At 36.2% G+C, this 14,562-nt stretch overlaps 1 protein-coding gene across 2 annotated transcripts in view; it reads right to left on the reverse strand.

The window, feature by feature from the left end:
- Positions 1-12,303, reverse strand: part of LOC147009371 (uncharacterized) — a 36,137-nt gene extending 23,834 nt beyond the window's left edge. Inside the window, exons 1-2 of one of the 2 annotated variants that reach the window (XM_085862011.1) lie at positions 11,999-12,303; positions 10,774-10,912 (exon numbers count right to left, since the gene is read on the reverse strand). In XM_085862011.1, the coding sequence (XP_085718137.1) occupies positions 10,774-10,876 (103 nt within the window). In that variant the 5' untranslated portion in view covers positions 10,877-10,912; positions 11,999-12,303. Of the gene's footprint in view, positions 1-10,773; positions 10,913-11,703; positions 11,933-11,998 lie in introns of those variants that run through there. The other variant, XM_085862012.1, reaches the window with a different exon arrangement.
- Between the last annotated feature and the right edge of the window lie 2,259 nt (positions 12,304-14,562).

Genomic DNA, 14,562 nt, shown 5'->3' on the forward strand with positions numbered 1-14,562 from the left:
GTCTCGTTCCTTCTGGATTCGTTTCTAATATCCCAAGACCACCAGATTTCAGTTTCTTTAACTCACTCTTACAATGTGAATATTTTTGTTGTGCCAAGAGAAACCTCCTCAAATATTTGACCTTCATTCCTCAATCGCATATGTTCCTCCACTGAAATATAGTGATAATCTTCACCTTTTACTTCTCCAGGTCTTATTGCTCGAGTTGTTGTTGATACAATGCGTATCACGGGGTGTTTTTTTTTAAGTAAATTTACAATATTCTCATTTGTATTACACAATAACGTTGATTTATGAAAGTTTTTTTTTCCAGAAACAGATTTACCCACAAGATTTATAATAATAGTTGTCATTTATATGTGTAATTGTTTATAAAACACAAAATATATCCCTTAATATCTCATCTTGTTTCACAACAATATATTGATATTTTTCAGTCGATGGCTTCATGTAATCCCCAAATTCCTTTTTACTACATAATGTAGAACAATTATCTCTCCAAAAATTATTTATATCTATTGTATTTAACTTGAAAAAAATAAAAGTATAAGCATTGTTTCTGATGGAACGACGAGGAAGTTGAAAGTACGATTGACGAAGATTAATACAATTACAAGAAGAATGTCTCCTTCTTGTGTAGTAGCTGTCCATGACCATTTGGTTTCTCTCATTAACACAATCATCAAAGATAACGAGGTTCTTTTTTGATTTATCCAAATCTTGGGGAGACGGTATATCATCCGTATTATCACTAAGAATACAAGTCATCGGTTTTGATTTATTTTTACATCTCTGTGTATCACAAAATAGTTGAATTATATCTTCAATGAAATAATCATTTAGGTTTTTTTGAAGTTTAAATAAACTGATTACATCTTCTTTTTGAAGACCAGCATTAAAACCTTGTGAGAGAAGTTGATACTCTGGTTGAAAACTCGACTTTGTGAAAATTATTAAATTATCATAATCTAAAAAGTTGGGAGTCAGGAGCATCTTCAAAAGTAAGCAGGTTTTTCCACATCCACTTGAACCAACTATGAGGCATCTTAATGAATTTGGAAGATTTTTATGATTGTTAAATTTTATCTTATTTTCCCAAATGGGTAAAAAATCATTCATGTATATATTTGGAAAACAGGTTATTTAATTTATTATTGGCTTTTTTAGAAACTCTATATTTTATCCTAACTTCAGGTTTAATTTCAAGATAATCCATTATTTTATTAATGCAATATCTTGTGTTGATATTTCCCTGAAAATCACATCCATGAATAATATACAACAACAATCCTTTGAACATTTCTCGAATACATTCAGTTTCTTCCCTTGTAAGGAAAGGTGTGTTATCACCCTCAAACTTTACATTCATTTCTCGAATCAATCTTGTAAAGTAATTCATTTTTGGTGTAAATCTAAAAGAATTATTTTCCTTTTTAAATTTTTTATTATCATTAATTAGAAGATAATCACAGAATATACATTGTTTATAGGCTTTTGACTCTGTGTTTAATCCCCGACTTTAACACGCAGGACAATTCTCAAATTTGTCATCTGGAGAATCAGGAAAGTCTTGCATATTTATAAAGTAAAACTTTACTTAAACTGAAATTCATCTATACTTTCAGTTGCATATTGACTCATATTTAATAATACTACCAAAGATATCGATATACTTTTTTTCATTACCAGATTCAACAACAACATTTTTTATATTGAAGGTAATTTTAAAATGATCCTTAACTACGATTGAACGAAATGTCATTTCACCTGATATATTAACATCCATTATTTCATCAGGATTTACATCTTTCGGGTCGTTGAAAAAAATACAAATTTCTCCTTGCATATTAAAGATGGTCTTATGTTTTCTTTCTTAAGCTTCATCCATAAGGTTTTTGTTTTTTGAAACTTTTTCTTGTTTCATTGCCTTTTCTAGTGTTGAATATATTACCAGAAGGAGAGGAGAAACTTTTGTTGGAGTTATTTTAATTGATGTTCTTCCAGGTGTTCTAAAAGCCCTTCCACAGAAGGAAATTGAAGAACTCATCATATCCACCATAATTGTTTTTATCCAATCGTTGTTACATTTATCTTTGTTCAATTTTACATCCTTGACATATTTCTCAGTATCTTTTACAAATGAAGAGATTGATTGAAACTTGTCTTTTGTGTCTTGAAACATTGTATTTATCAAGTGAAAAAAGCTGCAGGATAAAATGGTTTTAAGCACAGATTCACCTATTAATTAAATGAAATTTTCATCAAGAAAATTTTAGTTTAAGCAAAGGTTTATTATATAAATATGGTGAATACAACGAACTGCGATGTTTGTAATCACGAATATAAACATCATAAAAAACACCTTCGAACCAACAAACACACATTTAATCTATTTCATCAAATATCTCCTCTTGAGTTTTAAAGAAAACATTGTGATATTTGCTCAAAGGATGTTTTGAAGAGTAGTTATAATAGACATCTTCAATCACAAAAGCAAGAAAAATTAGTTTCAAGTAAAAGGAGACTATTATATTGAAAACACTGATGGGACATTTAAAGGGCATATAAAAATAAGGATTTTTCAATTTGGAGAACCCGGTCCATCATCAATAGCTGAATCAATTGAAATAGTGAAACCTGATGTTGAAAAAGTTATTAGAAAGACACTAAAAGAAATAAAAACTTTAAAGTTTTTATGGGAGTGAAAATGAATATGAAAAGACAAGATGAAGAACAAACTCCTCATATGAGAACAGATCTTCATTTTAGAACATCATTTCAAGATTTTTTGAATAGTGGGGTTTATGAAGAACGATCAAGACAAGAGGAGGATGTTGATAATACAGTGATAGGAAGTGGATTTAATATTTTAAAAAATCATTTTTTAGATATACACATTCTAAAATCAAACCCTCTTAAAGCTTCTTCTTATATTGAATTACCAAAAGAAATAAAACTAAAGAAGGCAGTTGTTAATATTAAGAACAATGAGAATAAATGTTTTCTCTGGTCTGTTCTTGCTCACTTTCATCCACCAAATTGTAATTCAGAAAGAGTAAAACAATATATGAAATATGAGAATACCTTGGACATTAAAGGTTTTAAATTCCCAATGCCACTAACAGATATTGCGAAATTTGAGAAAAAGAATAATCTTTCTATTAATGTATATGGATTAACGAGAGAGAATAAAGTTCAGGTATTAAAGATTTCAAACAACTATAAAAATGAAAAACACACATTGATCTTTTCTATTTTAGTGTTGGAAAGAATTCACATTTTACATACATCAATAATTTATCAAGATTAATCTCTTCTCAGGTATACAGAACAGCAAACAAAATATATCCTTGTAAGCGATGTCTTAATTCATTTCATACAAAAGAACGATCAGAACAACATTCAAAATATTGTAGTGATCATAAATCAGCTGTAATTACAACGCCTAAACCTGGTGAAAAGATTTATTTTGAAGATTATAATAAATCTATCATGCACCCATTTTTGATATACGCTGATTTTGAAAGTATCCTAAAAAAGATAAATACTGCTTCTCCTAATCCAAAAGAATCACATACAAATAAATATCAAAAACATATTCCTTGTGGTTTCTGTTATTATATCAAATCATTTGTTGGAGAAAAGTATAATAAACTTGAACATTATAGTGGAAAAAATGCTTCACAAGAGTTTGTAAAAGGATTAGAAAAGGATTGTGTTAGACTAACTAAATTAATGAAAGAAACAAATGAACCGATGAAATTAACCGAAGAAGAAAAATTCCAAATTTGGAAAGAACAATATCTGTCATATTTGTGAGGAGGAAATTGAGGAGTCTAAAGTTAGGGATCATTGTCATCTTACTGGTAAATATAGAGGTCCCGCTCATTCCTGTTGTAATCTGAATTATAAATTTCCTTCTTTTATTCCAGTCTTTCTTCACAACAGCGCCAACTATGATACACATCTATTTATAAATGAACTTTCAAAAACACCAGGGAATATTTCTGCCATAACAAACACAAGTCAAAAGTATATTTCATTTCCAAAAATGATATTCACAAAACCTTTAACTCGTATTCGGTTTCTTGATTCTTACAAGTTTATGGGAACACCACTCGCCAACCTTGCATCAAATCTAAGCTCCACGGGGTCTTTTCCAAGTCTTAATTCATTCTTTCCAAAAGAGGAAATTCTAACAAAAGAGGAAATTCAGATTAAAGAGAGGATTCAAAGTAAAGAGGAAATTCTAATTAATGAGGAAATTAATGAAGATCAAATTCTAATTGTAAAGAAAATTCAAACAATGAATGAAATTCTAACTAAAGAGGAAATTCTGATTAAAGATGAAATTCTGATTAAAGAGGGAATTCTAACTTGAGAGGAAATTCAAACAAGGAATGAAATTCAAAGTAAAGAGAAAATTCTTACAAGTAAGGGAATTTATCCTGATGATTATATGGATTCATTTATGAGATTTTAAGAAACACAACTTCCTTCAAAAGAAAGTTTCTCGAATAACCTTTATGAAGAAGAGATAAGTGATAAGGAATATAAACACGCACAAAAAAATTTGGAAAATATTTAAGATAAAGAACGTTGGAGAATATCATGATTTGTATCTAAAAACAGATGCTTTATTGTTAGCTGATGTGTTTGAAGCTTTTAGATCACTCTGTTATAATAAAAATTGTTTTGGATTAGATCCTGCCCACGATTTCACAGCTACTGGTTTAGCTTGGAGTGCAATGTTGAAAATGACAAAACAAGATATAGATTTAATCAGTGATGTAGATATGCTTTTGATGATTGAGAAGTCCAAGAAAGGTGGAATATCACAAGTATGTTCAAAAAGATATGCGAAAGCAAATAATAAATATCTTCCAAATTATGATAGTGAAAAAGATAGTAATTATTTGATGCTAATAATTTGTATGGATGGGCAATGTCTCAATCTCTGCCTTATGGTAAATTCGAGTGGGTGGAAGAAAAGTATTATGAAAAGGCTTTGATGAATATTGTTATTTCTTCTCAAGCGGAATTGTACGAGGAAGAAGAAGGTTATTATTTTGAAGTTGATTTGAGGTACCCGAGTGATCTTCATAATAAGCATAAAGACCTTCCTTTTGCATGTGAGAAAGAAACCCCAAAGAAAGAATGGTTGAGTGATTATCATAAAAGTTTTAATATTAAAGGCAAATCAACAGAAAAGTTATTAACAACATTCTATGATAAAGAGGGATATGTTTTGCATCAGAGAAGCTTAAAACAGTTTTTGAGAGAAGGATTGAGAGTATCTAAAATTCATAGAGTTTAAAAATTTAAACAAAGTCCTTGGATGAAAAAGTATATTAAATTCAATACAGATATGAGAACAAATACAAAAGTAAAATTTGAAGGGGATTTCTATAAATTGATGAATAATGCTGTCTTTGGAAAGACAATGGAGAATGTTCGAAACGGGCAAAACATTAGATTTGCAACATCTTGGAAAGAAGCTTCTAGATTGATAAATAAACCAAGTTTTAAGAGAGAAGAGGATTTTTCAGAGAAATTTTCTGCGATTCATATGGAAAAGGAAAGTATTGTAATGGATAAACCAATTTATATTGGAACAGCAGTTCTTGATTTATAAAAGATATTGATGTATGATTATTTGTATAATGGCTTTAAGAAAGAGTATGTTGAAAATGTTTCATTGTTGTATATGGACACTGATAGTTTTATCCTAGATATAAAAACTGATGATGTTTCTCAGGATATGATGAAAAATATTGGAGTATATGACACAAGTAATTTTAGTAAGAAGAGCGAGTTATTTTCCAAAAAGAATGAAAAGGTTATTGGTAAGTTTAAGGATTAGTTGGGTGGAAAAGTAATGAGTGAGTTTATTGGATTGAGAGCAAAGGCATATGCTTTTAAGTATGGTGATCAGATTGATAAGAGGTTAAAGGGAATAAAGAAATATGTAATAAAGAAATCAATAACTTTTAGAAATTATCATCATTGTTTGATGAATAAGAAAGAAGAATATAGGAAAATGAATACAATAAGAAGTTATAAACATAACATATGTAGTGAAGAAGTAAATAAAAAGGCATTAGGAGTCTTTGATGATAAGAGATTTATTTTAGATCATGGAATAGATTGTGTTCCATATGGATATTGTATGATCGAGTGTATGGAATAGATTGTGTTTTAACGATGGGAAGATGGGTTAGGGTTTTTTAAGGGCTACCGCTGCGTTTTTTCACAATATATAAATGGTCAAACCAAGTATTAATCAAACTAAAGAGTGGAGAAAATCTGTCTTGGTATATATATGGAAAACATAATGAATGTGAAAGATATGAAAAAAGTCTGATTGAAAAAATAACTAAAACAAAGGTAAATAAAACAAATAAGTGAATCAATTTAAAAACTAGCAAGTCAGAGGATGTAAAAGAAAAAAAATATCCTTGAATGGACTGAAAACTTTGATGGTTATCAATTGAACATTGAAAAAACAATTTACTATAATCTCAAAATGATATGTGGCTCAGGAGGTGGTCAAACATGCGACTTGTTATTTGTCTCAAAAGTCAACCCTTGTGGAAAACTAAATGAGAAAAAAGGGGCACATTAACAGATTGGCAAATTCAGAGAATGGAAGGAATAAACTAAAGCTTCGACATCTGACCATATGATATGGGGAATGGAAAGGATCAAAAGTCAACAAGTGGAGAAAAGCTCAGGAGTGGGTTTGGAAAAATCATCTGTTGAGAAATTGCATTAAAGTACGAAACCTGCAAGATACCCGGGAAGTATGGACACACGTCGTTGGGCTACCTCATCTCAGTTCAAATCTTGACACTATTAACTGCCATCCTCGTTTTTCACATGCAGTGAATTCATCTGTGCATCCTTTGCCACACATTGGATGAATATAAACCGCGTCCCATCTGACAGAAGTGGTGACGCTGAATGTTTTTTTTTGCTCCACCAGGCCACCGAAAGATATTTTGGTGGCCCGCATCATATTTGATGAGTGAATGAATTCAAAAAGATCAGTATACATGTTTAAATTGCTATTTCTTAAGACATATCGATAAAATTTCAGTGCTTTTAACACCAGCAATCTCATAACTCGTAATCACAGAACACCACCGTCTGCTATTTAATAATCTATCCACTAACTCGCAGCAACATAATTTGGACGGTAGTTTCTTGCGATCGCATGAGCGTTTTTGACTCGATGCTTCCGTTTATGCACTGTTTGTTCATTCATTCATTCATTTTCGTTGTCATTTTTTCTGCTTCCAATGTTCCAGGTTCTGCCTCTCCAGTTTTCTTCTTTGCCATTGCGTGCTGGTGATTTTCAATTTCCTGGTGCTTTTGTAAATTACATTTCTTGAAGTTGGTGCACCTGGGGTGAAACACATTTTGCATCCTTCCTGACTCCGATCCTCCCAAATCCTCCCTGCACACCTTGAAGAACATGACGTCCCAATATTCCTCAACTTAGCCACTGAAATTCTCGCTCTCTCCAAATCCGGTGGACACTTCCTCATCTATTTCTCAAGTTCGTATTCCTGTTTGACCCGCTTCCTTTTTTCTGCTCGTTCCTTTTTCAGATTCGATACATTTTGTACATAACACCATATGATGGAAACCTCAGTACACTTCTTCTCTGAGATGGAGTCTCAGCACCATGTGATCAAATGGGTCATTCCAGTCTCTCCTAAAATTAGACAGTGAAGAAGAAGTCGTGCACGATGCAATGATTTCTGACACTATATCCATGGGTTCACATAACTGGGACACAGGTGCTCATGCATGGTGAAAAAAAGACAACACAAAACACAAAACTAAATTTGTACTTCAAAAATGCGGACAGTTCAAAAGTGTACAAATACCACAACAGAGCCTTGTGATGGAAGGTTTTCTCAACTTGTGTTGGTAAGTAATGCTCTTCATGATGATTATGCAAACTGATAGAGTGGGATTTCAAAATTTAAGTGCACAAAATCAAGTTTATAAATTATGACATCATAACATAAGATTTAACAAAAATAGATCCAAGTAGAACAAATGAGCAAAGAGGAAGAAGAGGTGGTTTTCTCAGCTAGTTTTTTTTCGTTCATCCAAAACCATTTCTGCAGATACTCAGTGGAGAATCAAATTTTTAAAAACTGGATGAATCGCTGTTCATTACACAGTTGCACCACATGCATGCTCGAGGTACATCTCGCATGCGGCCAACAATGTGATGCATGCACGCTGCAAGCGCGGCCTTGCTTCAACATCAAAATTCCATTCTGTATTGTCGGACCAAGCCAGTGCATAGCCGAAGAGCAGAAAATACACCAAACCTCTCATAAGTAAGCATTGCATATCTTGAAGATTTTGATACAAGTGGCCATGTGGGCCACCAAGGATGGAGGTTTTAGTGGCCCGACAAAGCTTTTGGTCGACATTGGCAACGAGGCCAACACTTATTTCAAACCCTGGCTAGCATTAGTTGATGGACATTTATGATCCCATGGTGTCTTTCACAGAGTCGGCGAGTTTATCCCAGAACTATAAGCAATTTTTTTTTTAATCCTAATCAAACCAACATCAGGAACAAACCCAGGCTTTCAACAATGCTGCAAACCAAGAGCCAAATTTTGCACAGGAAACGAAGATTGAAGTTCCTGAGTTCCTCCAAAGAACCAGCGTTCCATCTATGCTGTTATTGATGATTCACCAATAAGTAATGAAACCAGTCCAGCAGCTGAGGTAAGGTTGGAGCATTGGAGTTTTCATACTTTTGCTCCCTCAATATGGCTGTTGCTGTTGAAGAGTTCAGATAGAGCTGGAAACAGCAAAGAATGTATCTTGTATGGCATATCTTCGTTGATTTATTCGGCTTTCTTTGACTAGAATAGCTGAGTATTGACGAATTATCTCATCCGAGTTGCAGCTGGGAATGATTGCCAAGGTGTGAGCCAATTGGGTGATTCCTCCAATGACAGGTGAGAGATGTTTTTAGGGCTATTAACACAAGTGAATTGTAATGGACTCGGACTTCCAAACAACAGCATGAGAGCACTGGAGAGCAATTGTCTCCCAAGACACCGAGCAGAGGCGAATGTGCATGCCTGAATAATCCACCATCATGCGGCAGTTTTACTAATTCCACACCATGTGGCCGTTTCAGCATGTGCAGTTGACCTCACGAGAGAAATTGTCTTTCACTGGAGGATCGACCCATGGCTCAAAATACAGAGTAACTCATTTAAAAGTTCAGATTCAGACTGGGTCACTCGAACCTGAACACGCTGCTTCTGCTCTTCCAACTCAGGCTCCATCCATTGGGACCTTACTCTTCTTGACTATTGGGCACAACCCTGGACAGGTCACCACTCCGACAAAGGATACCAGCAAGCTGCTACTCATTTTGCCGACTTCAGAAGGATGACAGGCTGTCAACCCCACCTGGTATCAATTCAACAGCTAAGCAGGATGTGAACTCAGGACCCAAGGATCCAAAGCCCACCACTCCAGCCATGAAGCCAACACAAGGCAATAACTCAGAATGGAGGTCCTCAATGTCACACAAGAGATCATGGCCATCTCTCGAGACATATCTCGAGCTTCATACCCAGCCTGGCACACCACATTGCTCTTCAAACTCTCTCCCCATGGAATCCAAGGCCACCTCGACACAGGGCTTACCGACTTCCTCTACTCTAGTAGCAAACATGTGCCTTCCGACAGAATCCTTTAACTCCTCTCTCTGTCAAGGCTGGAGTGCCCCAAGGCAGTGTGTTGAGCCCAGTCCTATTCTTCAACAACATTCTCTCTGACTCTCCAGAAAATCCTCATTATCTGTTTGCTGACGACTTCACCCTATCTTTCAGAATCTTTTTTCAGAGTCCTCCTGGCATATTTCAGAGAGAAAAGTAGCAGCCTCTTCCCTCTCTTCATAACAGTGATCAAATCACAAGCTGCGAAAAGATGTGGAACGTGTCCTTCAATTCTGGCAAATCTCACTTGAAAAATACACCTGAGCGGGAGTGACGGTCATCGCTGCGAGAAAAAAAATCGTCATATTCGCATTTTTTGCCAACTTTGAAGCCATGTGACACAAAAACGAAAGCGAATATCAAAAATCCAGCCTGACCAAATTTAGATATTGTCCCATATGCTGCAATCAAATTCAGGATCGCATGAGAAATGGCGGAGATAGAATTTGAAAATCGTCATTTTCGCAACTTCAAAGGCCCCGTGACGACGACCTTCGGTGACCTTGAAAGTCATACCATCGTGTACGTCTCCTCGACCTCTATCAGGATCACTAATGAACAGATCTCCCGCTTCAATTTCATTGTGAACGGACTGACGGACGGACGGACGCACGACGGATGGATCGAAGGACATCGACACCATATTATAAGGTCATGCTCGAAGAGATGACCTAAAAAGGGATTGCATTCCAAAACAATCCCTTTTTCCAGTCATTCTGATTTTTTCCCCTTCTCTCTCTCACCCCTTTACATTTGTTCGTTGGTTGTTTTGTTACTTTTCTGTTTCCTCCAAGCTTTCAACTTCCCTTTCTTCTGGTGTTTCATTCAACTTGTGTGCATCTTGTTCACACCGAAGTGTCCTTCTCCTCTGCTGTTGTTGTTTTCCCCATTCCATTGTGCTCTTGGAATTTCACGAGCCTCTATCATGTGTGTTCAAAAATAATAAAACATTTTAAACTAAACAACCACAGATCACATTGGAAGTGAAGATCATACAACTCACCATTCAGCTGGTCACTTTGCTCCTCTTCCAGAGCAAAGGAGTACACATCCTCAATTTTTATCTGTAGAATGTCAGGAAATCCTTCCAGCTCTTCAACCTTCATTTTACACCCGAGCACAGTCGGCTGTTCCGATTCCGGCTGCAGACGACAGAAATCCTTCCATCAGCCAACGAGAGAGTACAGTTCATGGTGGGTGATCCTTTAAAGAGGCAGTTAACATACCACTCTTCCTGATGATTGCTCCACCATGAGTACCTTGATCCCACACAGTACCTACATATAAACTACTCTGTACTTGAGACCTTATCCTTTGTCTGAATCAGTTACGGCATCTCACACAAACGCGCACCTTTTGACACCGCCCCCCCCCCCAAAAAAAAAATTGTACATGTTGCAGGTTCTTAAGCCAATACTGTCATTGTATCCATGTTGAGGTAAATTTTGATTTGGTGACATATAAAACGTACAAATCTTTTGATATTGATATAAAATCTGAGCCTGTTCAGCAGTTTTGGAACTCGATGGTGTCCACAGAATACTTTCCCAGCACAGTTTACGGTTTTGGAGATAAGGAGGTGCAACGTTTTTTGTTTTTTTCCAAGACGCCGCCTGTACCACATGACCTATGACATCATGATTATCATTAAAATATTTTACAGGAGGAGGCACTCCTATGGTGAAAAATTTTGTGTCCATCAGACCAACAGTTGCTGAGAAAACAAATTAATAATCGTTGGATAAGTGTTGTACTTGTCAAATTATGTCATAATGAAGGGGGGAGGGGTGAGGGTGAGGGTGGGGGTGAGGATGGGGGTGAGGGTGGAGGTGGGGATGGGGGTGAGGATGGGGGTGAGGGTGGAGGTGGGGATGGGGGTGAGGTGAGGGTGAGGGTGAGGGTGTGAGAATAACAAAGTAGATCCACCCTTTACCTTCTCACACGATTCGTCCTCCTGCCGAGTTTGGTTAAGATTTGATAATTAACTTCCGAACACATCGACCACAGACATACAGAGACACACAAACACTAAATTGTGTAGTTTAAATAACGACAGGGCCTCCACTGTTCCACCATTGTGTTGCATGAGGTCGACAAATGAATAAAGCCGCCATTGGTCACGTGATGATCCGAAAAACATCAACATCGCGGGTCACGTTACGTGGTTTCCCTGATCGCCGGTATCGAGTTAAGAAACATGTTATAATCACTAATTTATTGCGACTCACAAGGTTTAAGAACAAGAAATCTTCACCACACTTTCTCCCCTCACAAGTCACTTCAAGAAATGTTTCTTTTCCTGTTTGTGTCTCAAAAACACCGATCGACGCTTGATGCACTCACAACTCTTCCTCTTCTGCTTCTTCTTCTCTTTCCAGTATTACGTGACATCTCTCCAATCCCTCCCGATTATTATCTCATCCCCACTAACCTGAATTACCAGAGCGTTTCTTTCAGTTTAGAATCTTCTTAAAAATCATTCCCCCAAAAATATCTAACGGTGAAAAACCAAGGAAAAAGAAGGTTCCACAAGCCAAGCTGGAAGATACACCCCCGATGGGATTTTGAGTTTCACGGCACAGACGATCGGCCATGGGCTTGATAGGGCCACCGTGCACCCCCCCCTCCCCTCCTAACAAAACGATGGTTTTTTGAAGTGTCTGGATATGCTGAATACGAATTTGAATGTTAACATTGAAAATATTGGGATGCACTACCTGTTTCAGCCTCATGAGAAGGGGAACCCTCAAAAATGAATTTTCGTCATTTGTGCCAAAAGCGATTTCCGTACCCAATCAGAATGGCTTCCAGATGACCCATTACACTGTTATACTACACATATTATGGCTTATATGAAACATGATCTCATGTTGGTTCAATGTATGTGTCTAAAATTAATATATCCAAGAGCTTATATAACATGTTGAGTACAAGTTCTGTATCGTATTATTAACCGTACATTACTGTGTTGTAGAAGTTTCAATAAAGCTTATTTTTAAGACATTTTTTTTTCTGCCAAATAATCCAGAATAAGAATCTGACTTGATTTGTAATCCATATATATATATATAGTATCCAAATACAATTTAATCCAGATAACATGAACACACATGATATTATCACACTATAAACAACAGAACGGTATTCACAAAATCAAAAGCAGGGTTGGGTTTTAAAAATAATATAAAATCCTGAGAACATTATTCATGTTAATATCGCTGGTATATTCTTTCCCACTCTAAATAATATAGTAATGTATTTTATAATACATATAAATGTGCTACATTCATACTTATTTCCCAAATTCTGATTACAAACAATGATTGAAACCAACATTATATTTACATATCGTGGGTAATAACAGTCTGTAACATTGTTCCTTTAACCAAGCGATAACACAGTACATCTTTCATATACATATTTCAAGATATTTCTGTTGATATATTATAATGACCACACAGTTTCATCGTATTCATCGGGTAAGGAACAATATCATGTCATTGTCATCCATTTCAATCAATGTCAACAGCTCATGGTTCAGCTATGTTCTTCAATCTTGGTCAGACTCCGAGCTGTCACCAGGTAAGTACTCCTGTTCCTCTGGTATGCTGTTATCGTCATCTGATTCATCATCTCCATCATCACTGGTGTTCACTGGTTCACCCTAGAGCCAAGTTCATATGCACATCAAACTGTGTCACTAATGCCACGGTGAGAGCTGTAGACAATGTAAGACTGGAAGTTGCCTCTTCTGTTTAGTGTGCAGAAGGCCAGTCTGTCCTTGTATTTGTCATGTTTCTCCAGCTTAGCTTTGAGGTTTTCTCCACGAAATTTGGGATTGGGGGAAGTTGGTGCATTTCAGGTGAGAGATATAAATTTCAGTAAGCTCTGACAGTTTCAGCATATTCTTGCTGATGATGATATCCCTGTCGATTACTTGGCATACAGCACCAAACGCCTCACTGTGTGCCTCTGTTAGTTTGATTTGTTGCTCCTTGTCTTCTATGCTTGTACTTCTCCCTTTGTCTGCATTTTGTGTGTATTGGACCCTGCAGGATTTGTGGTATTAACTTCTGTAGCAAACAAATCATGGCCTCTAATTCTGATCAGCAACTTCTCATCTAATTTGTCCTCAGCAGTTTTGAGCACCGTTCTCCATCCATAAAACTCAAACTGACTTTAGCCTCAGTAGTCCATGTCCCTTTGACTTTCACTTTCTTCCGTTCCATCGAGTGGCAGAATATACAATCGGGTGAGAATAGTACCTTGTTACCAGCTGAGCCCCTCCGACTTAACTTGGAACATGATGGTTCAGATGGATCATAATGACTGGAAAGTCGATTGAGATTCATAGTGAATCTTTGGTAACATTCTCTGTGATATCCATCACCTTCAGTAATGGTGTCTGGTATGAGGTCACACGTAGCAGTCATTCGGTGAACAGACTCTAATGGCTGAGACAGTCTCCTGTCACGTATGTCCTTCAACCATGCAAGTCTTTCATTGGATTCTGCACTTATTGATAATGCCACAAGAGGTCCATACTGAAGCCCAGGTATGTGTATGATGCACCTGGACTTTGGCCTTGTCCCTTGGCCTCCACTGCCACCATCCTTCGGGCATTTGGTTGGGGGGCTTCTTTCTCTTGACGTTCTGATGAGTGCATTGGGTCAGACATCACTTTGCATGGTTGCACTCAGGCTCTGTGAACCTGCAAATACATAAGAAAATCAACATTAAAATTTAAAATGTCATATCTGTGATTAAACTGAAAATTGATAGTTATTTTGCT

Source organism: Eptatretus burgeri, chromosome 17, assembly GCF_056783735.1.
Source record: "Eptatretus burgeri isolate ZD-2024b chromosome 17, Ebu_testis_v1, whole genome shotgun sequence".
Taxonomy (NCBI): domain Eukaryota; kingdom Metazoa; phylum Chordata; class Myxini; order Myxiniformes; family Myxinidae; genus Eptatretus; species Eptatretus burgeri.